Source organism: Tyto alba, unplaced genomic scaffold (assembly GCF_018691265.1).
Source record: "Tyto alba isolate M040663 unplaced genomic scaffold, T.alba_DEE_v4.0 Super-Scaffold_29, whole genome shotgun sequence".
In the NCBI taxonomy this organism is placed as follows: Eukaryota; Metazoa; Chordata; class Aves; order Strigiformes; family Tytonidae; genus Tyto; species Tyto alba.
The window spans coordinates 7034484-7062094 of record NW_024881303.1 but is presented as its reverse complement, the minus strand read 5'-3'; the positions used below and the strand labels follow the sequence as shown (position 1 = coordinate 7062094).

General features: G+C 45.8%; 1 protein-coding gene across 2 annotated transcripts in view; it reads left to right on the top strand.

Annotated features, from left to right (window-relative positions):
* Positions 1–27611, top strand: part of RTN1 (reticulon 1) — a 120726-nt gene that overhangs the window by 77028 nt on the left and 16087 nt on the right. The window contains exon 1 of one of the 2 annotated variants that reach the window (XM_009964012.3): positions 26430–26869. The exons of the other annotated variant lie outside the window; for it this stretch is intronic. Coding sequence (XP_009962314.1) covers positions 26809–26869 — 61 coding nt within the window. The 5' untranslated portion in view covers positions 26430–26808. Of the gene's footprint in view, positions 1–26429; positions 26870–27611 lie in introns of those variants that run through there. 2 annotated transcript variants of the gene reach the window in all.

Sequence of the window (27611 nt, the reverse complement as noted above, 5' to 3'; positions counted from 1 at the left end):
TGCTAGATGGCACAACTGGCAAGACCCAGGCTTCAGGAAGGGTCCTGCTGGAAATGCAGTCAAATAAAATTCCTCATTTAAAATGCTTTATTCTGCAGCACAATCCTATGCCACCCTACTATGAGGCCTCCTGATTTTTAAGCCTTATGAAAGGCTTTTGTAGCATTAATCTGGTTAGTCCCCTACAAGAGTGTGTCCTTACCATACACCCTTTGTTGCTGCTGTGGCTCTAAGCACCCATGAGGGACACCAAGGTTCATGGCCACCCAACTCTACTGTGGTGGCCTAGTGTCTCTCGGGTAGTGTCACAAGCTGCAGTCAGGATCAGTTCTGGTTTTGGGGTGACACTGTCAAATGCCCTGGGTTGAAGAACATGTTTCCCCTCCTCCCTGGTGCCTCTCGTGCCACCCCATAGTGTCCAGGGCTGTCACACCATAGACAAGTACAAAGCAGTGTGGGCTTTTCCTCTTTAATCTGTCACTGCATTCACCCCTGTTTGGTGCCACAGACAAATTGGTTTTACACAGTTTCTCAAGGAGATGGTTTTCCAGCAGAGATCTGGGAGAGACCTTGAGTTACTGGGAATGCTTTTTGTTCAGTAAAACATCGTCTGCATCGCGTTAGCATGTCCCTGCTGTTGGAGGAGTTGCTAGTGAGGCATTTCTCCGTGGGAAGACGATGTTTGGTAGGGTGATTTAGCAATCTGAGGCTCATTTCTCATCTGCGTGCTTTCACCAGGCTGGCTCTGCAGTCAGCAGCAAGCCAGGCCGCGGCTTAAGCATACGGTAATGTTAGTTTAATATTTTAGTGCCATCTGCTGTAAGTGCCTCCACACTCCGGCCCATCTGTTTTGCGTGCTTCAGTTTGCTTTTTATGGAGCTCCGGTAGCTTTGCATCCTTTGGAAAGTCCCTGCTTGGAAAAGGTGTAGGGCAGAGAGATGTCGTGCCTGGGGCTGGAGTGTCTTTACCTTGTGATGCTGTAGGAGGAGTGGGGTAAAACCTGCCCAAAGAATTAAATGTCTGAATTTAGGCCTGGCCTTACCATGAAATCTTGGAGTAGATTGGTGAACCTCTGTGCACTTTCCTCCCACATGGAATAATTTAGGTGGGAAGGAACCTGTGGAGGTTTCTGATCCAACCCCTTGCTCAAAGCAGTTTGGCCAGGTTGCTTTGGGCCTTGTCTACCTGTCCGCTACCTGTCCATCTTCTCAGCAAAGGCAGAGGTTTGGGGGTAGCTGAGAGCTGAAGCCTGCAAATCTGGCTCATTTCTCTGATGCTGCCTCAGTGCCATTAGCTGCAGGCACACTGCAGAGCAGGGTAAAAGAGAGATGCCGTTCAGTGTAGCTTCATACAGAGTGGGCTGGCAGCGACTTCACAAGGTCCAGAGAGCCCATCTCCTGGCCCACAGCCAGGATTCCTGGTAGAGCACTCGACAGATGCTTGTGACTCATTTGGAAAGGCCGCTGTTGGCAGATCCTCTACCAGCTCCCAGGCGTCTATCAAAACCAGTTGCCGTTCTTCCATCCTTCTTAACTTTAGACTAAGCAATTCTAGATTCTTCAGTTTTTCTTCTCTAGTTATGTTTTTGAGCTTTATGAACTGCCTTGTTCCCTTTGTTCTTTTCTACCATTAGTTGAATCCTTCTTGAAGAAAAACTGGAGAGGGTGCTCACGTGGAGGCCATCCTCATGTTGCCGATGGGTTACTTGCCTGCCCTACAGGCTAGGACCGGGCTTGTAGAGCCCACTGCAGCAGCATAACATTGAGTTCCACTACTGCAGGAGGGATCTCCTCCATATTGCTTGGAAATGTCTATTCAGAGTTCTGTAGTAGGCCGTGTTGACCCATCTTTCCTTACTTGGACCCATTTGACTCTGTTAATTTTCTGCATGATAACAAGAATGGAGGAGTTTTTGAAGTGTTGGGGAAGTCCCATGGAAGAAATGGAGTTAACCATGTTAGTCTTGCCAATTTCTGAGAAATGGAGAACTTGAATGATTTACTGCTCAGATGGTTGAATGCCAGCTGAAGTGGGATTGCTTGGTTAATGCAGAGCAGATAAATCTATGGGGACAGACGTTTTCCAAGAACCACAAGCAGGTATTGACTGGAAGAGCTCCTGCAGGCACAACTTAAAACTTTTCCGCCAATCTTCTGGACTCTTCCCCTGAGCAAAATGGATTTCTTTTCTCCTGGGCTGTCTGATTCCACAGCCCACTTCATTTCACAAATTTCCTCCTACTCTGCTGTATGCATGGCCCTTCCTGAGTCTACCCTCTTTAGGAACTGATAACATGCACTCTCAGTTGCAAACCAGTGAAATAGCTGAAGTATAGAGGGTCTTAGAGGAAGAAATGACGCCTGCATTGCTAAACCCCACACTAGGGACACACCTGGAGCACTGGCAATCAGTCTGTTGTCCAGGCCAGTCTTCTCCTTTCATACCTCTACTTGACTGCCCTGATGTACGGTCAGGGATGAATTTAAGACTGAGGCATTGGGCAGGAGAAAATGCACCTAAGGCATCCTTCAGCTTCCTCTTGTCTCTCTGATCTGATCCATGGTCCTCCTTGGCTTTGTGGCCTAGCAACCCAAAGTTATGCCAGAAATGGTCAATTAGCTATTTATTGGCTAGATTGATCAAAAATGGTCAATAAAGAGTAAGAAGACAGGTTTGAAAGCATCTGAGGCATGCAGAGCTGCAGCAAGGAGTGAGGGGTGATTTTCTTACTGGGAATAATTTCATACCAGGGATTCATCTTTGCATGGTACATCCTTGGTATTTTACTAGGTTTATGAGTGGATTAGTAGACCAGGAAGTCTTAACTTCCAGCTGCTTTGCAATTCTGCTTTTGCTCTGTTCAAGGAATCTAAAAAATTATTCTGAACACGTGATAGGACATAAACAGTGAGCTGTGATGACACAGACTCGGCAGACACATTCAAATGGCCTCATTTCATAGGGTCTCACTCCAGAGACTTTTGAACAGTCGAGGCAGTGGGGCCCCAGACACCATCTCCAGCCACCGTGACTGGAGGACTTACCCCATCCCAGCTGAGCTGCTCCAGCAGCGACTCATGGGCACATTCCCCTGCCCGTGGAGGAGAATAGGGAACTTCACAGCTACCCTTTTTCAGTGTGGGCCAAGCAGGTGGAAATGTTCCTGCCTTTGCAGCAGGCTATGGCCTGCCTCCCCATTTCTGGCCAGTTAATGCAATTCAGCTGCCATATGACAGCTTGTTATAACTGTCAAGCTGTGATAACTCAACCGAAGCTGAGCTGGAGAAACCTGGAGACGTGCAGGTCATGGTGGTGGAAATGAGCAGTGTGTACACTGCCGGGTTTGTGCTGTACGTGATTTCTCTTCCACTCCTCCCAGACTCTTTTTTCAGGGAGGGAGGAGTGAGTTTGGCACTTTCTGGCACCAGGAGTGGTTGCAGGGTCACCCGTCCTCTCTGATAGACGGTCAGATGCTGGCTCTGGGGTTCTCCCTGGAGTCCTGGTCTGGTGGGAGCACAGCAGGGTCTCCTAAATGAGGAGCAGTCACTTAGAGGAGATGCCTGAGCCCTGCAAAGTATCAGAACAAAGCAAAGAACAGGGGATTTTTCTTCCCTCTCCCCCAGTGATGGTTTGCTTGGGCAGTGGCTGGGATCAATAACCACCAAGTGCAATTATGCCCTCCCATGACTGACACCTTGCACATATACCAGAGCATGACCTTGATATGACTTTTAGAAATGTCTCACTAAATCTCATGCCCTTCATATCACAACCTGTGTTGTTCATAGCCTGAGCATTTGGCCCATTTCACCTCTGGCATCTGTTTTTTCCCCTGATTTTTGGCTGTGCTCATGAAAATTACTCCTTATGTGTTGGGTAAGGTCAAATTTTTAACGTGTGTCAAAGCATCTTAAACACAGCGGCTGGGCGCTCAGAGGTGCTTTTAAAATTGGGCATAGCTTAATGTAGGAGGATCATACGTCTCCTCTTGGGACTGCTATCCACTCCGCTGCCTGTGAGCGAGTTAAGTACAGAGCTATAAAAATTTATAGGCCTTATCCTTCCATTTTCATATATCCTCTCTTTAAGAGAAAAGGACTGCCGCTGAGGAGCTGTCATAAGTCATAGCACTCAAACAGAAGTATACAGACCTTTCTGATAGATATGACACAAGACGGTGTTTCTAAAATGTTTGTGCCAGGTCAAGATTATATCATGACCAATAAAAAAAAAAAAAAAAAAAAAGCTACTTATTTGCCTGTATACAGGTGCCTGATGGTTATGTGAAATGTTTAAATACCACAGCTGTGCACACACAGTGTCTAAGCCAGGCACAGTGAGTTGGTGGGTGTCTGTATACAGACAGGAACCTGCTGAGAAGAGGTCCAAACAAGAAATGTGAGGAATGTGTGAAGACCTACCTCTGCGAGCTGCTTGCTCTGCCCAGTGTCCATGTCCACATCCACGTCCTGGCAAGCCAAGCACCCAAGGTCAGCTCAGTCCTGCTCTTAGGGCAGGCTGCAAGGAGACAACGGCTTTGCTTACGAGTGATTTTTCTGTTCATGTGGACAAACCTCAGTTGCAGAATCGCTCACAGTTGAAGCACATTTTAGAAGCCAAGATTTTGACACGGTGTCCCTTTTGGTGTATCTTGGTGTCAGTGATCAATGACTCAGCTTTCAGGCAAGGCTGCGACACTGACAATCTGACAACAGCCAGTTTTTCCCAGATGCCTAGATATAGTGATGCTTTGCCTAGATACTCCCAGCAAATCTCAAAGATTTGTTATTGACAGAGAAATCTAACACCTATTGATAGCTTTTCTTTGGCTGACAGAATATACAGGAAGGAGAGATGTTTATTCTGGGCATGCAGAAAGAAGAAAAAAAAATGCAATATATAATAAAAAGTTATACCACCTGCAAGGCTTTTTCCATACCAGTTTGGGGTTTTAGCTCAGAAGGTGCTTAGGGAAGTTTATATACTATAAAACAAATTAGGTGAAGGAAAAATAAAAATAAAGCGTTTTGGTTTTATTAACAAAATATTTTGCCCATTAATGCAATTTTCTCATAAATATAGTATTTTGCAGGGAACTTCTGGAATATTTTGTTTTCTGATCTGCTAGAAGTGCTGCTTCTAAACCTCTGCAATATTCTGTGAGCTAGGAATTCACTGGTTTTCACCAGTTTTATTGATTAATTCAAATTAAGTGTTTGGACTCATTTCAGGTCAGATTTAAATTTATGATTAAGGTCCAGTGATATAAAATACATCTCTAGTTCTCAAGGAGAGGTGAAATGCAAGCTCTTGAACATCTCTGCCTGTTTCAGGGTGGCTTAACACTAAGTCTTCAGATGTTAAGCAGAATAAGGACCTTCCTGAGTACTGCTATTTGTGTCTGGTAGATAGCATGAGGTGAAAATTAACGTATTTGACTGTAGTGAAAGGAGAGTGTGTGATAGGAGATCTCCACTGGAAATAAAACCTGGAGGCGGGTATTGATTTTACTGGTGTTTTTCCTTAGCTTCTGAGAGTGCACTGCTGCTTGGGGCATAATAGCAATATTGACTGAAAAGGGGACTTATTTTTTTTTAACTTTTCCTTGGGAGGCTAATGTGTTCATGTCAGTTCAGAACAATATAGAAAATAAGGGACGTGCAATGATCCAATAATTCAAAGGGCTTGATTTCCCCGCTGAAGAAAGTGTCTGGTGTTTTTGTCATTTTGACTCTTAATCTTACCTTGATTACCGCTTGCTTTTGTTTTAGTCCTCTGCAGTATAATTTTTTTTTTCCTAACTCCCTTGACCTTTACACAACTTGGGTATTTTGCCCACTGTTTTTTCCAGAGAGGTATCACAGATGTCCTCTCTCCCCCCTCTTGCTCTGACAGCAGCTCAGTGGTTATATGGGAACTGTAGCAGTGAGAGGTCATTCTGATGTTTTGCTTTATGGCATTTCATTTGTGTGTGAGGAATACAAACAAGTATGGAAAAAAACTAAAGCTACAAGAAGACAGGTTGGTTTGGATGGCAATAATCTTCTACCTCCGCCACAGGCCTGTGGTGGGGACGTTTGGTGATGTCAAGGTTGCTTAAATCAGCTATAGCAATGAAAGTAACGGTTTGTCATTTTGGTAGTGATGATAGATTTCACAAGTGCTCTGAGTCTGGGAGGATCCAGCCAAGCAGTCTTTATGAAAATTTGGCATACGAAGATCCGTGTGCTTCTGAAACGGGTGCTTCTCCATTCAAGAGGACTGAGTGTTTGTTTCCTGCATATTCAGGGCTCAGAAGACACAAAGCGTGACTGATTTGCAAGCCACATTGTGCAGCAGTGAATATTTCTTGGGGAAAAAACCCTGCCAGTTGGGTTGCTTTTAGGTGAAAAGTTCCACCAGAAACCTCATTTTAGGGTTTTTCTTCCTTTCAGCTTCAGCTTGACTCACGGGCCTAGGCAATGAAAGCACTTTGGTATCACTTGCTCAGAACAACCCTTCCCCAACTGGTGCCGTGATTTTATATGGAATTGGTGATCTCTTCCAAAGGTTTCAGCTGGTATTGGAGTTTGCTTCACATCACAGTTCCCCGTAGGAGTCTTCTTTTCCAGTGATGTTAGAGAATTGCAGGAAAAGATATACAAGCTTTCTCACAGTTCATATGAAAATAATACACAACTTAGTTCATTAGAGTGCTAACTACTGCGAGAGGTGACCTCAGGAGTCCTCTAGAGCTGGGGTAACTTGAGAGGTACAAAGAGGACATGGATAATCAGTATTATCTTTGCAAAAATCCATACCTTAGAGAGAGAGAAGGCTTCCAAGACAGCAAATTTAGCTTGAATTAAGGATTCGGCAATAGATTATCTGGGTTGCCAGGTAAAGTAGGAATCTCAATAAAGACTGTCCCCCTTCAAATGGGATCCTAAAGAATGATTTTCCATAGAAGCAGCTCTTGGTGTTGCTACATCATCTGGCTAGATGTAAACACTGTTGGAGCAGCACATTTCATACAAATGATCAAAATGTGAAATTTTAAAATTGCTTCTTCTCTTTTGAATAGAAAGTGCAATGAGATTGTAAAATTTAAGGGAAAAAACATATGCAGATTTCCAAGATCTGATACCACCCACAGCCTGGGTGGTATAAACTCTCTGCCTTCCTTGATGTTACTTGGGATCCACCCTGGTGAAGATGAAAATCCAGCCTCTGACAGTCCTGGAGACACTGTTTTCACAGCAACTCATTTAAAAGCAATTTAGGATCTATGCTCACTGAGTGAGTGCTGTTGGCAGAGGCAGGCACTGTACAGACAGGTTTTTCTGCTCTCTTTTATAAATATAGACAGTTCCTTACAGAGGCAGGGGGAAGTTATTGCATACATCCTAATGAAATGCTGATAGCAGCCACAAAACAAGGTCTGTATCTGGGCAACGAACAAGAAGCGGTGTGGGAGAGTTTACAGAAAAGCCAATAGAGATTAATAGTCAGGATTTCTGAAGGTTACTTTGTCACTTAATGTACCGTTGAAACACCAGCAGCTATGCTTACTTGCTTAGGTTAAGTGCAAGAGCTTTTCCAAAGGATAGAAGTTGCTTTTCCAAAGAAGAGACTTCCCAAAGCGAGAGAACAGTCTGCCTTTGCTGTTTGTCCCAGGTGCCTGCACTGGAGCTGCTGGATCTTTGCTGCTGCCCCTGAAACAGCAGGCCCATCTACACCCTTAGCTGAAAGCGAAAGGTTTATTGCTCCAACCAGGGAGTCATAAAATGAGTGGGATTTAATAAAAGCCATAATAGCAATTGTGCCTTCCGAAACGAGCACTCACCTATACACTTTATTTGCACAGACAGTTATTGCAGCTGGATATTATGTGCTGACTCTGCTGCCTGCTGCTCTCAGACATGGTAATTGCACATGCAGACTGGGTCAGAAATTGCATGTGCAGTTATGTCTGATGTTCCAGAGAAACAGCCCTTGGTCCTAGCAGGGAAAGGGTGTGAATAGTGCCATTTTGGGGTGACTGAAGTAACAATCACAGTGACAGGACTACTAGAAGCAGTGAACCTACAGATTTTGTCCATGTGGGGAGCCACAGTTTTCTCAGCACTGCAGGTTGGCAGCAAGGGACAGAGAAACAGTCCAAATCTCCAGGCAAAGGGAGGAAGGAGACGATATTGTCATCTTACAGATGGGATGCTGAAACATGTGCACACCCATCCTAAAGCCCCTTTGTCTAGAAAAGCTGGTGAAAGAGTGACTGAGATTGACTAATTTATCATATGATTAATTGATTTGTTGGGTGTGATAAATTGTTTTCACGGCAATAACACCAGGAATACACAACAGAACTGGGAAGTGACCTCAGGTTTTTCTGAATCCTGGTTTGTGAGATGATCCTTATTGCCTGGTTATTGACCCTTACATCCAATAGATGTCTGTAAAAAAACAGTGGGTTTCTCCATCATTCAAAGTGGCAGTGATTAGGAGCAGCAAGGCACCATGCATTGAGCAGAATGGTTAGCAGCACACATTGCTATCAGAGGGGTGATTTCCATATATATAGCTATATTTCCATATAGCTATGGTAATGTGCTTTCTACTTGTAGATCTTGCAGCACTGAAGGGGAGATTATATTGGAATGAAGTTTAAATGGATAAAAGGCCCAAAGAACTGATCCTCCTAAGTGCTGAAGCCACTTTGGCACGTGTTTAATGGTGCTGAATTATTCATTGAGCTGGCTGGGCAAACTGACATTGCAAAGGGAAATAAATGAGGATGCTGGAGAGAAAAATGCCAAACAGTGTGTTAGCCAGTGTCACAGATTTCACAGAGGATCTGGCCTGGGATTGCACCCCTTAAGTGCCAGTTGCTGCTGGGTATAAGCCTTTTGTAAAGGAGAGATTGAATATTTTGGCCATGCACAGAGATGTGACTTTGGTGATGTCTGTGGGCCCAGATTAGCTCAGTCTGTGATGGGAAACATTCTCTTTGAGGGGAAGTATTGAAAAGAGCAGGGAATGGCCAGCAGGCAACTGTCTAGGGCCAGAGACATTGACAGGACCACTGTGATATGGCAGGTAGAGCCATGAAGTCTGAAAAATTAACCCTTGTCAGCCACATCTGTCTGGAGAACACATCATCTCCTCTTATCCCTTTTAAATGTGCCTTGCTTTCTTCTGTTCCTGCACCCCTGGTTAAAACTCAGTCACAAGTTTTGCAGTGCCTTCCCCCGGTGCTCCTTCTCCAGGTGAGGGCCCCTTTACCTGACCAGTCTGGGCAGCTGTCTGCAGTTATCCCCAGCTCTTCCCTCCACTTCACATCAAAAGAGGGGAACAATGTCTCATCGAACTGTTCTGCATTACAACACTGTGTTTTGAGGAAAGGGAACTGAGGCCTCATCTTTTGCATGGTTAGGATCCAACCCTCTTCTCAGGGACAGTCTGAGCAGAGGCATTGCCTTTGCAGTATTCACTGCATTACAACCCACAGCAGTAGCTAAGAGGAGTATCTGGGATGAGCAGTAGTGATCTAACACATGCTTGATGCTACATGGAGGGGTGCTGAAAAGATCAATATGATAATCATGGACTCACAGGCCTGGCTATGCTGTGGTTTGAGTCCTGCCTGGGGAGCAGAATCGTTTCCTGGCACCTTTCTGTCTGCTATGACTAGAAATGTGGCCTCAAATATCATGTAAATGGCTCTCTACATATAGCCAAGCTCTCCTGGGTATTCTGGAAGAAAATATTCAGAGCACTTGGCTTCAGCTCCTGTTGTTGTTGCTCTGATTTGGAGATGCTGGCAGATGAGATTATCAGGATTTTTTCAGATGCAAGCTTTGCTTTTGCCCTGTGGGCAAGGGTGGAGTTCAGATCTGCAGTTTCTATTAATGGATTTGAGTCAGGCATAGATATACATATCATACCTATATGTATAATTCTATACCTAAGCCTTCCCATCTCTTCCTGCCTGCTCTGTGCTTGCTCAGTAGAGAGAGTTCCCAGTGCTGCTAAATGGAGGTTTTGCAGAGAAAGAAGAGGATGGTCATGCAGCAGAAACACAGCAGGAACTGTCTGAGCCTTTGCAAAGCCAACATCAGCAAGTCCAGCCGTGCTCAGCTGCATCCAAATACCACGTCCTTGGTTCCTTTGTGCTTCTGCAGAGTCCAATGCTCCCTCCTGTTTCCAGAGCCGAAAGCAAAGCAAGCTCCTATGCCATACCCACCAGAGCTGAGCCCTGCTCACACCCGGGGGGTAAGACCATCCCATCCACTTCCCAGCAAATGCCACAAAACTGTTGTGACAGTTGGGGTTCGTAGCTGACCTGTCTCTAAAGATGTCCCTGCTGGGGTGTGCTGTGGTGAGCCCTGAGGTCCTGGTCCCCATCACTCAGCACAGGGACTGGTTGGAAGGACCCACAGTCCCCACTCAGCCTGTGCTGGGGTTTCCTCAGGATCTCACATTCAAGTCAAGCCAGGTGTGACCAGGCAGGTGGGCCAAGTTATCATCTCATCCCTATCAACACTGGCTCAGGAAAATGAGGTACAAACAAGGAAGCATACACAATGCATGAGCATTGGGGAGAGTCATCTCTGTCAGTTTATCTTGGCTAGTCCCCACTGAAGGGAAAAGAGATTTGAAAAGTCACATCACTGAAGAAGGTTCTGCCACACACTTTGGTTTTGTGCAGTTTTTTTAAACAAGATTTAACTGTAGGGGTTTAACTCTTTCCAGAAAGGTGAGAATGCAACACACTTTCGGCTGTCATTCCTGAAGGATTTTGCTTTTGCTGACCAAAGTGAAGACTCTGTAAAATGCTGAGGGACCCCCTTTGCCTCCTTTTAGTGTATTTTCAAACAAAGTAGGAAGAGAGGCGATGTAAATGTTTACTGGAATTGTGTATCAGAGAGCACCCAGGGATCTACATTTGGATAATCCGCATTGCAAGAGAAGTCAGGGGAATAGAAGATGACTTTGAAAAACTGTAGTGCTACATGTGTTTCTTAACATGCACAAATTGCTCCCTGATTTCATAAGGAAAAAGAAAGCTCTGCACTGATTATTGTTTTTAGATCTTATTTTAGTTGTAATGCTTAGAAACCCAGTCAAGATCAGGATCTTTTGTTAGCTAAGAGCATGCAGTAAGGTCCTCTCCTTTGAGAATTTCCAGGATCAATTTCAGTCTAAGGAGGACTGTTTAATGCATGAAACCAGGAAATTCCATCATTTTGTCGGCTGAGGGTCAGCCCTGCTTTGCCTGGTGCCCACTCCTTTTTTTCATTCCCCCAAACCCCTCACTGTGGTGTTACCCTTCAGATGGAGGGGTGGGTGGAAAGGTGAGGGACAGGGGAGAAAAGCGAGGGGGCTGGGGTCTGCTCTGCTTTTTTCCCAAAGCTTTTCCCTAATTGGATCAATCTGAGAAATGAGAATTGGTAAACTCTTGTGCTGGTGAGCCACTACACGCCCAGCAATGTCAGTCAGCCCCATGTACCCTGACTTCACCTGTCCTGTCACGAAGAGGAGAGATAAGGAAATGTGTCTAATATTTGCTTTATAAAACAGATATACAGAAGTCTGCCCATCTCCGTTGAAAGATGAGATGAGTCTTTCCTCCTCTTCAGGAACTGTTTTGGCTCATCACTTGTAGGCAACATGAACAGGGAACATCATTTCCAAACCCTACTCTCACACGTTTGCCACATGGTAAGATGGGGCTGCCTTTATACCCCAGGTCTCCCATCAGTCTGATTCGAAGCTGCTCCCGTTGCCATTATATTTGAACTCAGCTTGAAATACAGCTCATGGAGAAGGATGCAGTGGGTTTGGTAGGAGATGAACAGTGGTGTGAGTGAATGATTCCTCCTGCCACATACTATAAATGATGCTTCTGCTGTACATTAGAAGAACGGAACTACGTAAGGGTTGGAGGAACAAATGGTCTGCTTTAATTATTCATCATTAACAGTGGCTATTATTATTTAAGAGCCACCCTTCTTAGCCTGAAATATTAACTGCTAGCCTGTTTCTTTCCTTCCTTGCTACCATCCAGTGCCCTGCTGTATTTGCTCTTGAAGTGGGCCACAGCAAAGGTCTTCTCTATCAAGCTGGCTCCAACCCACTGCCGTCCCCCAGTAACCTGGACCTCCTCTCAGGGCTCTTTCTTGCAGTAATTTATACCAAGCCAGCCAGTGCTTTGCTCCTCATGTTGGTCCCAAATGTATTCTGGGTTTCCCTTGCTGCATTCCATCAATATCCCCCCTCGCCTGACTCAGATGCTGCGTATGATACGTTCAAGGGAAGAGTTCCCACCGGCGGTGCCAGCACATCTTACTATCATCTCCATTTCTCCCTGAGAGGCACAGGCCTTGTTTACTCTTCTTTTAATAACACAGATGGTTTTAATAGTTCTCTGTCTTCGCCCCCAGTTCTTTTTCCTTGTCAGTAGTCTGCTTAATGCTTCCTTCTAAGTGATGGCTTTGTCACTTAATCTCATTAAAACTTCTCTTCATTGAACTCCATGAGCTGCTTATCAGACCGTAAGCCTAATCTCCCATTTGTAATTAATTTGTTCTGTGCCTCCTACAATTTGGCATCATTAGATAATGGCATCACTGTCAAGGTCACTGATACACAGCAGAAGGTAAACACCCATGGCTTCAGTGCTAGCTGCCCTGCTAGCCTCCTCCTTCCTCTTCTGTTTGCCACACTGATTTTATGGACAGCTTTCTCCCTTTCCTTCAGCCAATTTCTGATGTATTTTGGATGCTTCCTGTCCAGCATGTGATGCTATGTGACTCTGTAGATCAATATCCCACACTATCTAGAGACAAACGCTTTTCTGATATCCTCGAGACTCATCTGCACTAGTTTTCTGTTTGCCTGCCAGTTCATTTCTACTTGGTCCAAGAATTTAGGTGTTCTTCCTTTGCTGAGTTATGTGTTTGTAAAACCTGCAGAGCCTTGTCCTTGTGGGATCAGAGTTGGGAATGGGATACAGGAGCCTTTCACCTTCAGGCCATTGGGCTCAGTGGATGCTTAATGGCTCACTCATCAGTGGCGCAGGTAGAACAATTATGATTGATGGTAGGTTGCCATTTGCTGGTGTAGAGTTGTCTGGGACCTTTGTAGGCTCTGGAAAAAAAAAAATGGACATCAAATCATAATAGTGATTTGTGAATCGATAGGTAGAACTATTATGATTTGATGTCCATTTTTTTAAAAAAAAGGAAGAAATCTAGCGTTATCACAGTTCATGGTACCAACCAGTACCACCAGCTAATTTGTGTTGGTGGAATGAAGAAAGAAACTGGAGATGAAAACCAAACCAGTGCTCCCTAGTCCCTGCAGGTCCTTCCAGGATGCTGGTACTTGGCACTGCCGCAGACTTTTCCTCCAGCCTGTGTATAAAGGTGTTTTCAGGGCTCTGCCTTGTCTGGGTCTGCCAGCCTGAACCCCTCTTTTAGCAATGAAATTCACAGGCTAGCAAAGGCAAGAACGATACCCTTGGCAATACTGCCATTTTCTCATTGCCGTGTGCTGGTGCAGAGTTGTCTGGGACCTTTGCAGGCTCTGGAAATAAGGTCAGTCCTGGTCCAAGCTAAATCCCTTCATTTTCCCCAACAGATTTATTTTCATCTCACATATTTCCCTGTTCCGATGTAGTATCTAACGAACTCAAGTTGATTTGCCCCATTCTTTCAATTTATGCTGTTCTACCCCTGAAAGCTATCTACTAAACTTAAGTAATAGATGCACACAGAGCTGTCATTAGGTCATAGGTATTGGTATTCAATGCAATATTGATCGCAGTATTAGGAATTCAGCATTCAGGCAGCAATAGAGAACAGCTCCAAATCCATTACACAGAGCTATGGGGAGGAAATCTCACAAGCACTAAAAACTCAGGATTTTTAACTCATTAGAGTCTGCAACTATTTTCTAATTGTAAGTGTGCCTAATATTTCTTGCCCGGTAGTCAATAAAGAAAAAAAAAAATCTACTGCTGAGAAATTCTACTGCCCTTTGGGAGAAAGCAGACTGCTGTAAAACAGATATATTTTTCTGAGGGGGGTAAATGCAGGAAGGACATTTTGCATTTGCTCACGTAATGGCCGCACACATATCAGCCCTGCCACCTTGCTGGGAGCCAGCGCAGAGCGACCGGGTAGATCCAGCTCAGTTGCTTGGGAGCAGCTGTGTGGAGCGGCTGTGTTCAAGTCTCTGAGTGCAACATTTTGGGTAAGGCAGCTCTTACCTGAGGATATATGGTAATTACTCCCAGTGAAATGCACTTGGCTCAGCAGCAAGAAGATGTATTTGCAACTTGCTTGCAAGCTGTTAGAAACTGCATGTGTTTTTTGAATGTGGTGATGCCTCAAGATGCTAGTTTAAGGCCAGGAAAACTTTGTGGTTACAGTCAAAAATGAGTTTCTGCTGAAGGGACATGTTGATAAGAGTAACTGACAGACAGACTGACTTCAGGAGACTCGCTCCTGAGACCAGAACTGGGTTTGGATCAACAGATAAACCTTCCACTTTCTTAAACAATCCATATTTCCCAAACCATCCTTGTTTTGGTTTCTCTGCAATACACTCCTCCAAACCATGCTGAAAACATGTTCTTAATCCATTTATATAATTCCCTTTGTGTGCTGTGCTGCCATTCTCTGTGCTTACACAATCACTACACCAATGTGATCAACAAAAGAACAAAAATCATTTTATTCAGTGCATACTCCATTTCCTCAGAGAATGAGTCCAAGTTCAGTTTCATTCATCTGCGATGCACTTGGACCCCAGTCCCTAAAAACAACATTGCAGCACTAAATATCAGCTATCTACTATCAAAAGGGATTTTTTTTAAATTCAGTTTTGTTTTATTTTTAATGATCCATTTGTCTCTTCAGACTCAGGAGCAGGCAGTGCACAGTGAGATAACTGTGATTTGCAGCCGCAGGCTGCCCGCTCCCTCCTCTGCTTCCATGGAAACACGTGTTGGATGAGGCAAAACAAGGCATAGACTTAAAGTACACGATTTCCAAAATATTTGCTTTTCCTTGCAAGGAATCCTTTACCTCCTGTTTGTACAAAACTCCAGGTGAGGTGAAAATCCCTATAGGGAGAGGCAACTTTTTGAGGTGTATGATGAGTGTTGCTGCAGGGGTTGAAGGCTCCCTGAGCATGTGAACATGCCCCTTTGCTGCTCAGAGGTGAAATGCAGGAGGCTGCGCAGGGACGATGGGTTTTGGAGCTGGTGTCATTATGGCTGTGGCATTTGGGGACAGGAGAGTTCATCATTAATGTAATCCCTTTGCTTTACCTTCCTCTCCTCCCTGAAGAGGTGACGATCATACCCTCCTCTGCACTTCAGGACCCCAAAGATAACCAAATTGCTCATCTAATAGCTCCGTGTGTCCGCTGGGCAACCTCTCTCCTCCCTGGGTCATGGTAAAAAACAGATTCTTTACAGTTTGAGAGCAAAACGAGGGAGGGCTGGGGAAAGGGCAGCAGCTCACGAAGACCTGAGTGACATAGGCAGGGCTCAGTACAGCTTTTTGGGTGGCTGGCATGTTTTGTATGAGGAACTGATTCAGAAAGAAAGGATCTGTAGGAGAAAAGACTTTAAGTGACAGCCACCAGCTCTTCCATCATCTCTCATGCAGCAGTCTCTCACCAGAAGGGCTCTTGCCCTGCAGGGACACCAGCTCACTCTGCCACCAGAGGCCAAGCTGGAAACCCACTGCTGCAGGTATGACTCCACATGGCCTCATCCTGCTGTGGGAGCCAGGTCCTGCTGTGGCAGTTTGGTTTGGAGGACCTGAGCCTCACTCCTGGCAGCCGCACACCCGGTATCTTCTACTTGACCCCTGTTTGTTGGTGAGAGGGAAAAAAAGCCTCTTAAATATGGTACCTCTAATGAGACACTGTGGTGAACAAGTTGCTAGGTGCTACTTATGCAGAATGTCTTTCCTGCCTGGAAAGGAAGTATATATTATCCTCCATCCCTTGAAAAGTGTTCACATTTTCAAGGTTGCTTCTGTCTATGGTAGCCTAAGCACAAAACAGGGCAGAAACCTTCTTTTCCAAAATAAACCCCAAGCCAAGCCCTTTCAGCTGCAGGGCAGCCTCCCATTTTGGTGACTGGGAAGCCCATCCATCCTTGGCCTCTTAACAAAGCCCTGTCTCAGCCATTGAGAGGTGAAAATAAATGTCACTCCACGCTGTCTGATGATTCAACAAGATTCACGCTAATCAGAGCTCTTCATTAATTATTTAGCTTCAGGGAAATGTGCCAAAGGGTTCTGACACTTCAGATGTGCAAAGTAATTGCTGCGTTTATTTCTCAGCTAATGGGAAGGACAAAATAAATTGTGCTGGGCTGAGTGGGTACGTGTGGGTGGGCAAGGAGGGGAGGGCTGGGACTTTCCTACCACTACATGTGGTTTCATCCATACCCCAGAGCCCACAGAGCTTCACCCTGTCTCGGAGGGCTGAGGGTTGTCCCCCTGTGTGTCACCGTGGGCTGGGCACATCACAATGCTGAGCCACAGCCACCTCCATCACCCCCCTCCGTGCACCCCTATAAGCAGCCTGTGCACCATACCTCCTTTTTCTTTCTGCCTGCTCCAGGGTTGCTCTGGCTCCTCAAGCCAGCACGGGAGCTGCTGGTTAGTTTATTCCAAGTTGCCAGAGCAGAATTGGACCCCATGCTGCGAGTGGTAGGGAGCTGCACCCTGCACGCAGGGCTGTGCTCCTCCCTGGTTGCTGAAGCAGGTGGTGGCAAGCAGCAGCTCTCCCTGCTCCAAAATAAGTAGGTTTTGACTGCAGGTTTGCAACCTGAGGAAAACAAACAAATGCAGAGCAGCGTGGTTATATTTATCTGAAACTTAGAAGCTGCAGTTCACAGGAAACTTTGATCACTTTAAATGTCAGGCAACCTGGGGGAAAAAAAGAAGAAAAATCACAGTTAAAAAGCAAGTATTTTGGAAAATGTAAGAGCTTCTTCTTCCAAAATGAAGTACAATCCCTTTTCTTCTAGCCCCTCAATACCAGACATCCTAATCTAGAGGGCTGATGTCTCTCAGCTTCAGGCTGGGAGTACTCAGAGGCTGCGTTTTCCAAAGCCCAGATCTACAGGTGCTGAGGACCAGCAGGACCCAGAGACCTGCCTGGCATTCAGCAACAGCTGATCATGGCTACCGTACCTGTGAAAGATGAGGTTCATCCAAAACATAACATGGCTTTTGGTTTTGGGGTTTTGGTTTGTTTTGTTTTCATATACAAAGACTGTGGTTTTATTTAATTTATTATAATTTAAAAATTAATGTTGTGCCATTATGTTTTATCTCTGATTCATTTGCAAGAAATTAATTTTAAGTATCATATGAAATGCAAGAGCCTTAAATGGGACACAGGGATATTGTGGTTTTGGTCCCTGGATGTTTTTATTAAGAATGAGGTATCTGATATAGTACAAAGGGTTATTTGGTGGTACCCATCTCAGTCAGGGAGTTTCAGCAAAACCCTCTATACTTAAATGTTTGCAAGGAGTGAAACACTTGGGGAAAGCAGTTCAGAAATCCCAGCAGACCTTTTGCAATGCTCACCCAGGACTATTTTGGTATTCTCTTTGGAATTCCCTAGTTTCTGCAAAACCCAAACCTGTTGCAAAGGAATTCACTATTCATGCTGAAAATACAGTATGCTATCCTTCTACCTCTCATTGTTCATGTGCAGCTCTGGGATAACAGCTATTTCTGTATCTCTGAAAATCTTCACCGTTACTCTGAAATTACTGCTACTTCTACTATATCCACATATATTATTGAAGCAGAGTGGTTAAAGGTACTGTGATATAAGGAAAACATTTTCCCTTGTTCACTTTTGTCCAGTGAACTTACATGATGCTTATTAATTGATAAAGATGGCAAAATAATTCCATTTGACATATATACATTCAGATTTACTCTATACCTTCTATTAGGTATTCACACTCATCCCAGAGGAGAGGGCTATCATTCCTTTGCAGAAGCAATCAGGAAAATGTGGCTTATGGTGTTTAATGGTATCATCAGGGAAATCTGAATTCCTTAGGCCTTTTAGTTTGGTTTTATAAATGTGAAACAGTTTTGCTGATCTATCTTTATTCCTTTGGCCTTAAGAATGGGAAATGAAATTGTCTCTTCTCAGATACTCAACGTCAGCATCCAAATCAGGACTTTCTCATTGTGTGCAGAGAGGGGGAGCGAGGAAACAGGTTATTCAAGTACTCAGAGATGGAATCTGTTTTTTTAGGGAGAAAACCATTTCCATAAATTCAGTGGGTTTATCTGGGTTCTGCATTTTTTTCTTTTCCTCATTTTGCATCTATATGCATAAGATACCTAGTTTTAGGGATGACTGATGTTAAGGTCCTAATGAGCTGGCTCCAGGGTGTGGATTTTCATTACATATTTTGCTGATTTGATGCTGGAAGCTTGCTTGACCTTGCTTATGGTAACTTCCATAAGATATATACATATGATCCACCCTTTCCTCTTCCCTCTACCCCATGTGAGGGGATGTGCTGGGGCAAGGCCAGCCCACCCCAGTACTCAAACCATCACTGCTTTTCTGTGTAGTTCTTCCAGCTGATGTCCTAAAATGCCCCACAAAACCATTTTCCCTACTCATTTCCCCAGCAAACACAACTCTGACCACTTCCCAGACAACACTTCTGGCACATCATTTCCTGATCTAATTCTTCTAATTACCCTAGAGGTCCATAATAACATTTAAAAATCAGAGTGCTACTCACTGTCCAAAGCATTTCTCTAGCCAGTGTTCATATTGGCTCTCACCAGAGCCCTGCTCATATTCTCTCTTTGCTTTCCCCCTCTCTCAGCCTTGCACTGACATTCCTGTCTTACACACTGGTATTTTATGTCCTTCATTTCTCCTTTTTTTTTTTTTTTTTTTTTCCATTGGACAGTACTAACACACTCCTCATTCATCAGCCCTTCGCACCACACCGCTCTGTGAGCATTGCTGCAATAAGCACCCACGCTCTCTGCCTCCTCCATCACCTTTACAAGTGCTGTAGAGTTGCATTTGCTCAGGACAGGAGCGGCTGCTTTTCTAACCTGATCCTGCCTGACCTGTCCCTCCCCATCCTCTGCAACCTCAGCCAAGATTTTTTCTGTAGTAGCAGCCGACTTCCCAGCCTGAGAATGATGCAGAGCTGCGGCTCGGTGAGTGCAATCCCTCCCTTTGTAGAGAGCATTTTGGTACCCAGGTGTCTCGCATCCATGGAGCAGGCAGCTGTGGCTATTGCATCCATCGGTGTATTAGTGATCTGTTGCTGTTTTCCAGGGAAAGCTGGGGTTGCCATGACAATTTTGTCTCGGTCGAGCTGGTGCAGGCATGGCCACAGCATCCACACACCTCCGCCACTAATCCATTTATCCTCCCAGCCCCCCTGCGCAGTGGGGGCAGTGGTGGGGGATGCAAAGTTGTCCATGCTGAGATGCTTGAAGCTGCTCTCCAGCTCAGTGCAGAGGGGTGAGCGGCTCAGGACCTGCTGGGTGACTCCCTTCCCCAAATAAAATTACTTTTTTTTTTTTCCTTGGATGGGGGCTGGGGAAAGGGGTCTGGTCTGCAGTAAGTCACTCTGCACCTTCTCCCACCTGCCTGGTTTGGGCCAGCAAGAGGAGTGCTGGGTACAGGAGCAGAGGAGCCAGCAGAAACACTGCAAATCAGAGCCCATTTGCAAGCACCCCTGGCTGCCTATGAGAATCCCAGCCTGAATTAAAGGGCTTGTAGCACTGCTGCAAATGAAGCCTCAGTATCTTGAGCCTCTGCCTGCAGGCTGTTGGTTTAATCTGCAGTTGCATTTGCACAATTTGTAGTTGCATTTTTGCACTTGGACAGAGCATCCCAGCCCCTGCATCGTCACCTGGAGCTTCCAGACTTGGGCCTGATCCCAGTAGAGCAGAAGCAAAGGGCGGCCACCATAAGCTGGAAGCCGGGCTTTGGGCATTTCTGCGGGCACATCTTTCATCTTTTCTGGGGGCCGCAGCCCAGGACCTGGATGTGCGGGGGAACGAAGGGCAGGACTTGACTGGGCAGCACCTGCCTAGTGCTGCTGCGCGGCAGAGCTGCGCTGGTGCGGCACTTTGCCTGGGCGCGCAGCAGGGCTGCCTGCCCGGGGCACGGCGCTCCGCACCGCCGCCCCGCACGCCTGCGGGCTGGCACTGACGTGGTCCCTGCTCACCCTCTTACCGTCTCTCCGGCCAGGGGAGCAGCTTGGAGGGGCTGTGCCTGCCCTGCAGGGTGCCGGCAGCGCAGGGGGAGAGCCGCTGAGATGAGCTGCTCTGGGGCCAGGCAGGGACAGGGGACCTTGCCCAGGCAGGGACAGGGTCCCTGGTGGCTTGTGGCACACGCGTGTTGTCGTGGTTTGAGGCTGGTCCGCAACCAACCACCCCAGCTGGTCACCCTCCCTTCCACCTCCCCACCTGGGAATGGGGGAGGGGATTAGAGGGGTGAAGGGAGACTCGCAGGCTGATAGGAACAGTTTAATAATGGCAATAAAACAAGAACAATGACGATGATAGGGGGAAAACAAAAAGAAATATATAAACAGGCAATGTACAGCGTAATTGCTCCCCACCCGCTGACCAACCCCCAGCCCGTTCCCGGCCAGCGACCCCGAGATACCAAGATCCCACAATCGCAATCCCGGAAGCGAGAGAGAGAGAGCCCCTTCCCAACCACCCCTCCTCTATATAGTGAGCATGACTTTCCATGATATGGAATATTTCACTGGCCAGTTTGGGTCTGGTGCCCTGTCCGTGCTCCCTCCCTGCTCCCTGTGCCCTTGTGCACGGGCAGGACATGAGGAGTCGGAGAGTCCTTGAAGTCTCGGTAGCAGCTGAGAACACCAGTGTGCTATCAGCATTCTTCCCATACCAAACCCAAAGCTAAATCCAAAACACAGCACTCATCTAGTCCCTGAAAAGGAATATTAACTCTATTTCAGCCCAAACCAAGACACATGTGGCAAAGGCCAGGCCTCATTTCCCCAGCTCGGGCACTGGCTGCCAGACCTTGCTTCAAGAATTTGCTAAAAGTATGATGTCTTCATCCCTTCTGGGCATACTTGGCCAAAGAGGAGGCTCCTCTGCCCCCCCAGCATCCTTACACGGCACCAGGCAGGATTTCATGATTTCCAAGAGCAATGCAATCCCGATTCATCTTTATGATCTTGCTTGATCTCCACTGGTCCAAGAATGACAGCCAGTAACACCATCCTGTAAGTTATATTGCAAAAATGAGTGAGGTTCCTTTGCTAGAGCAGCAGATGTGCTGGGTGACGCAGAAATAAAGATTAAAAAGCAGAAGATGCCCCACATTTAAATAGACCAAGCAGACCCAGAGACCTAAGAAAGGTGATTCCCAAGGTCATGTAGGAAGCCTGTGGCAGACACGAGGACTGAGCATAGATCATCTGAGGCCCAGCCATGCTGTGGTCTCAGGACTGTCTTCCCTTTTGTCTTCCTGTCCATTAGGAAGATCAGTTAATGAAATGGAATTAATAACGCCAGCTGCAGCACCAGCAGTGCTGTAAGAGAGAAAAATTTAGCAGCACAGGCTTAAAAGCAGCAGGCTTGAAAATGGGGGTAGGCTGCAAGAACCATAAGAGCCTGCTGTAATGGGGGAATGCAGGAGGTCAACCAGAGTTTTAGGGTGTCATCAGCTTTCCTGATCAAATCTTAAAGGAGGAGTGAAGATATACCAACTACCTCCCCCAGAGGAGATAAACACCCAATTTGAAGGTTCCCAGCAGTTGAAAAAAGTAGTCCCCCTGGAAAGAATCAAAAGACTTTTCTAGGTCAATGGCAGGAATAGAGCCTTCATTTCTATGATCCTCATGGTTCAAAAATAACATTAAAGAACCAAGAGAAATTAACCACTACTGAAGAGCCAGGAGTAAATCAAAGCTGGTTCTTGTGTGCTAGATGTGTTGTTGCCTGCAGTAGTCACCAAGCTCAAATGGCACTGCAGAGGTGCCAGCCATCTCTGGGGTGGCCAGTGAAGAGGATCTGTGCTCGGTTCACTGAGGGACTGCACATCAGCAGATCAAAATCCAAAATGGAAAATTATTTCTTAATAATATCACCAAATCCAAGCACTTCCCCCTAAATGGCTCATTAACTAGGACTGAAGGAAAGGCCACCTCATTCCCAGGGAGGAAAGCAAGTGTGAAGTGCATCTCACCTGATTATTTCACCCACTCATTTGACTCATGTCACGTGGCTGTTGCCAAAGACCTGATGATAATCTCAATCTTTGAGCAAAAAGGGGCATGAAGAACAATTGTGCTGAGCAGAAAGTGAAACACAGGCAGCAGAGCGGAAGCTTAGAAACACATCTCAAAACACACTTCTTGTCCTTGTGAGCAACCCAAATATTTTGACTCAGGATTTAAACAGTCCTCATAAACCCAGGCATTTCAAGACTTTTAAAAGAAATCGCAGAGAAGATGGAACATTGTGTGGCATGCCAGGACACAGGTTCCTTTTGTTCTGAGTATTCAGCTCCAGACTTAAATTGCACCAGTTTAAGACCATATTGTCTTTTTTACCAGCTTATTGTTTCCTTTTGTGGTCTAAAGACCTGAGATAAAAAGTAATTAATCACTGTGTTAATGCTCCTAAGAGAAAATACCAAGGAGCTGGGGCAAAAGACAGCAAGGATAGAGCTGTCTGTGTACCACCTAGACTGTGAATATGATGGATCTGCAATAGCCATCAGCATCTCTCAGCTCATGGCCTTTTCACCGGAGCTGCCTCTGAGTGATTCTGCAGCCCAGAAAACATGTTGTGCAAGAATGAGTGCAAGACAGCAGGAAGGATGAGAGCAGAGCCAGGATCTGGCCCATTCCTCTGCTATTGACAGCCTCCTCACAAAAATGTAATTTCTGGCTGCCCTTGGCTTGGAGTACTCAGGCAAAAATTCCCCATTGCTCTTCAGAGCTTTGAGACATATTAATGCAACTTTTAAAATAGCATCCCCTCTATTTTTGTTGCTAATGCTAAGAACAAATTAGCTTAGAAGAAAAACCCAATGATCTCTCTTAATGCTATTGTTCTCCTAAAGTGCTAAATGTCGGGATCTTACAGCACCACGTTGCAGATCTGGCACTGTCCTCAATGTGTCCCACGTTGCGTTGATGCAGAGTGATGTACAGCGCTGTTCTGAAAAGCATAATCAGCCCAAAGTGTCTTCAAAGTCACTGCACTTAGAGCAGAACTGGTGATGGTTTCTGCTCTATCTTTGAATTTATTATCATTAAACATTCTTTGAAACCAATGCTGATTTCCACCCTGTTCTCCAGCAGGATTGTTAAGGGACAGCCCTGCAGTCATCCAGAAATCCCTGCTGCTGTTGGAGGGATGGAAAGTAATGAGGCAGACAGCAATACCCTACTCATGTTCACTTGGCCAGAGGTTTCCCTCAGTGGGAGGTTAGGATGGGTTGAAAGTAACCAGATAACTTTATTTTACTGAGTCCTTACCCCACACGTCCTACATACATGGGTTATTAGCTCCAGCAGAGCTACTTAACAGACAAATACTGATGAGCCCACTTGGGTTGTGGCTGTGCCATCAACATTGAGCTCTAGGTGACCTCACTAAAAAAATCTTAAGATGTGTCATCATTTCAATAACATCCTGCATCAGAAGAAGGCTTCCCATGCACAGTGCTCTGAAGGGAATGGAAGCAAACTCCACTGACTGCTTTTAATCCTGCTTCTATTCATGATCACAGGAAAATGCTCCTCCAGCACTGCAGTATCTTGTGGTAGATGCCAAGATCTCTGACCTGTGCATGGCTCACCCTTTTAAGATTCAGGCAGCGCTATGCTTATTTGTGCCTTCCAGTCTGCTTGCTAAATGTTTAGTGGTGGTCCCTGTTTAGTTCTGTTGCAAAGAAGTAGTTCTCACCCTCATTCTATTGATGGCCAACTGCTTAGTCCTAATTCTGGCTCACTACTTATCGAATGCATAATTTAAATTCTCATTGTAGAAATGCATTTTTTATCAATTGCCATTTTAGTCTTGGATCCACCCCAGTGCTGACTGGGATTTTGTTAAATTTTTTGTGCACATCTATGTAGACACACAGTGTTAATGCCAGGGACTGTCTCTGACCCTCACCTGACGGCTCCTGGGGTAAGTGAAGGCACACTGGAAGACCTCCTTAGCCTATTTGCATTTTCTCTGTTCATCTCACAATTCCGGTTCGGTTCTGTTTCTGACACAAATACATTGTTCTTGTTACTGGTGGTGAAGTGGTGGGTTCTGGTGCCCATGAATTAAAATAGCTCTAAAAGTGGTGTGGGACAGCCCAATCACATGGGCCAGGTCTGAAGAGACACTTTTCCAAAGAGAAGGAGAATTTAAGCAAGAAAACTGATGATATGGTTCATTTTAGTAGCCTGGGAAAGGAGATAGAGACCTGAAGTCTGGGGCAAGAAAAGTCCTTACCAGCAATGAAGGAAAGGAGGAATCATCACTGTTTCATACAACACTAGGATGTTAAATGTACATGGACCACTCTTCTATCCAAAAGGAATTTGTCTTTTATACCTGACTGAGAAATGTGGGTTACGGTGAGACTAAGCAGAGATTTTGTGTCTTCTCACTGCTGTGTTGCTGGTGATACGTGCCCAATAGCCATGAGTTTCACTGACGTACTAAGTTTGAGGCCTCTTTGGCTTTTTTCAGGGACTCCAGGATTTAGGAGTTTTATGTGAATGATAGCTCGGTTTATATACACTGCTTATAAATACCTCGTATTATGGATTGGTGCTGGGAACCCCATCACAGAACTGCAGACAGTGTGCAGGGCAAAATGTATCAATAGGGATATTTTCTGCTCTTGCAAAGGGTCTAAACCAATCAGTCCATGTTGAGAAATCATCTGTTGCCAACCTGTTTCTGCCTTTTTTTTTAACAAAGCCAGGAAGAATATCAAGACTTGTAACACTGTTTGTAGATGATTTCATTTTACTACATGCAATGACAGTTGAAGCCAGTTCTGCACCAATTAGTTAATTATTTCCCTGTTAGGAGACTGAAGATGCTGGATTCAAGCCTAAGCAAGTCTTTTGGGGGATTTCAAAGACAGTTTTGAAACATGAACAATAACTGTTGGTCTCTGTAATCCCAGCAGAGGTTCCTAGGTAAAGGTTAAGATCGCACTGTGGTGAATCTCTCCTTAATTTTTGGCTTTATTCTATGAGATGAGTTACCTGAGGGGAGGATAAGTGACCTACTACTGCCAGCTGGAGGAGACCTCTGTTAACTCAGGCATTAAAGACCATTTGGTTTTGGAGCCAAAAGAACAGAGAGGTTCAAACTCTGTTCCCCATGCCGATGTGTACGTGACCCACTGTGTCTGTGTTGGTGTCTGTTTCCATATAAAAAAGCTAAACTCACTATAACATGGCTAAAGTAAAATTATTTCATAAACTAGCATGATCTAAAAGATTAACTAAAGCCTTGGAGCTGAGTGGTCCCCAGCAGGGATCATTCTGCCAGTGATGACTGCACCAAGCCTCATATGCTATATCTTAGGTTGCTCTGCAGTGAAATGGGGTGACTTTTGGGGGGAGTTTCTTTGTGATTAATAACCACCCCACTGCCCAAAATCTGAAAAGGCAAATAGGTTGGGTGTATGTAAAGCATTTTCTTTCCAATTATTTACCAAGTACCATGTGGCCGTTGCTTAGTTATGACATCTCTGTGAGGTTAATTATAGTAGTTTATTGACGGGGAAACTGAGGCAAGAGCACTGTCTTACGCAGGAGAGGAGTGTTGAGTCTGGTGTTAAAATTCAGCCATTAGTGGGCTCACAGTTACTACTGAGAGCACACGCTTTTTCACAAATTGTCCTGTATACCTGCGCTCTTGCGCCTCAGGTCCTGGTTTATGCAGCATTTTGAGCAGCGGGAGAAGGCAGTGCTCTTACCCCACACACCCTAACCTGGGCGCAGCTTGCGGTGCTCGGCACCCCAGTGTAGCAGGGCTTGGCACAGGGGCTGGGGGGCCGCGCGGGTCACCCTGTCCCTGCGGGTGCTCATGCCTGCTGGGGAAGAAGAGTGATCCCCGGTGGTGTGGGCGCTCTGCTATTTTCTTCTGTTTCTGGAACAGTTTTGAAAAAAATAGCAAAATGGGGGTTGCCCTGTTGGGGTCCGATCCTGACCTTGTTTTTTTCCTGTCTGCTCCCTGACCTCACCCATCTGGGCAGAGGAGAGGGGGGGGCATCCAAACCTGGAGGGGTTGGGTGAAATTTGGTCCTCACAAAAAAATGAAGTAAACACCAGATTTCATCACTCTCAAGAAATTTCTGGAACATGAATAGTCACAACCATACGGCCACATAGGAAACACTGCTCCCCCCCCGGCCCCCCTCCACCCACACCCAATTTGTTTTTATTACTTTGCCGTCAGGTTGCCTTAACCATTGCGATGGCTTAGGAGGCTAAGCCGCCAAGCGCAAGCTTTTGATTTGAAAGGGGACTGCATCCCCTTTTCAAAGGAGCCTGCTCCCTAGGGCAACCACATCACACTGCTGATTTGCTGCAGTGGAGACCGCAGCGCGTACAATATGCCCTCCCCCCTCCGCCTGTGCTGCTTACAGCATCAGTCCGGAGCCGAGCGGGGAGACGGGAGCGATACCCGCTAACCCACCCATGCTCGGGAATGCCTGACTGGTAACGCAGTGCCTCCGACGAAAGGACCGGCAATTCCTCAGCCCTCCGAGATGCAAGCCAGTGCCGATTCCACCAAGATGGACTGTCTTTGGAGCAACTGGAAATGTCAGGGTATTATATCTATTCTAGTGTTGCATGCTAGGAGGACTGCATGTCAGAGGAGGCAAAGGCAGGATCCATCCCTTTTTGCATTGTTCACCTGTGGGCCTTTGCATGCTGTTTTCTCTCCCTCCCCGTGAAGCTTTTCTTTGGGGGTAATTTAAGAAAGAAAGATGAAAAGCCCTTAATTATATTCTTTGAATTTATTTCTCCCATCTCCAGCTGTCTCACCCTGAAAGCATCCAGGATACAGGACCTTCCTTCCCACCTTACAGCTCATTCCCAAACCATCCACCCTTACTGTTAGCAGTGTCATTTCTCATCCCTGACTTTCTCCGTCGGGCTGCCGCTGGCATGATTTCATACCTTTTGGGCTTTAGGAGATCCGGGTGACGGTGAATTTGTGTCTGCTCGGGCTCGCAAGGGTTCGAGGTGGTTGCGTTGGGTGCCTCGGTGCATCCTGCCCACGGACACACCCATAGCGAGGGCTTAGCCTAGCGTCGACACAAAGAAAACGCAGCTTCGGCAAGAAGTGCGATAGCACCGAGGCGGCCACGGCATTGCCACCCACTTCGTACTTTGCTGTGGGATTGCTTTAAAAAAAAAAAAAAAAAAATGTCATCCCTTCGTTGTGCTTTCGAGCACTCAGCCCAGTCGTTCGGGGGGCAAAATATTGCGATGATGTTGTCTTGCTGCTGAGTAGGCGAGGGGAACAATAGCATCTCCCTTTTGGGCTTATTTTCAGCTTTTCTGA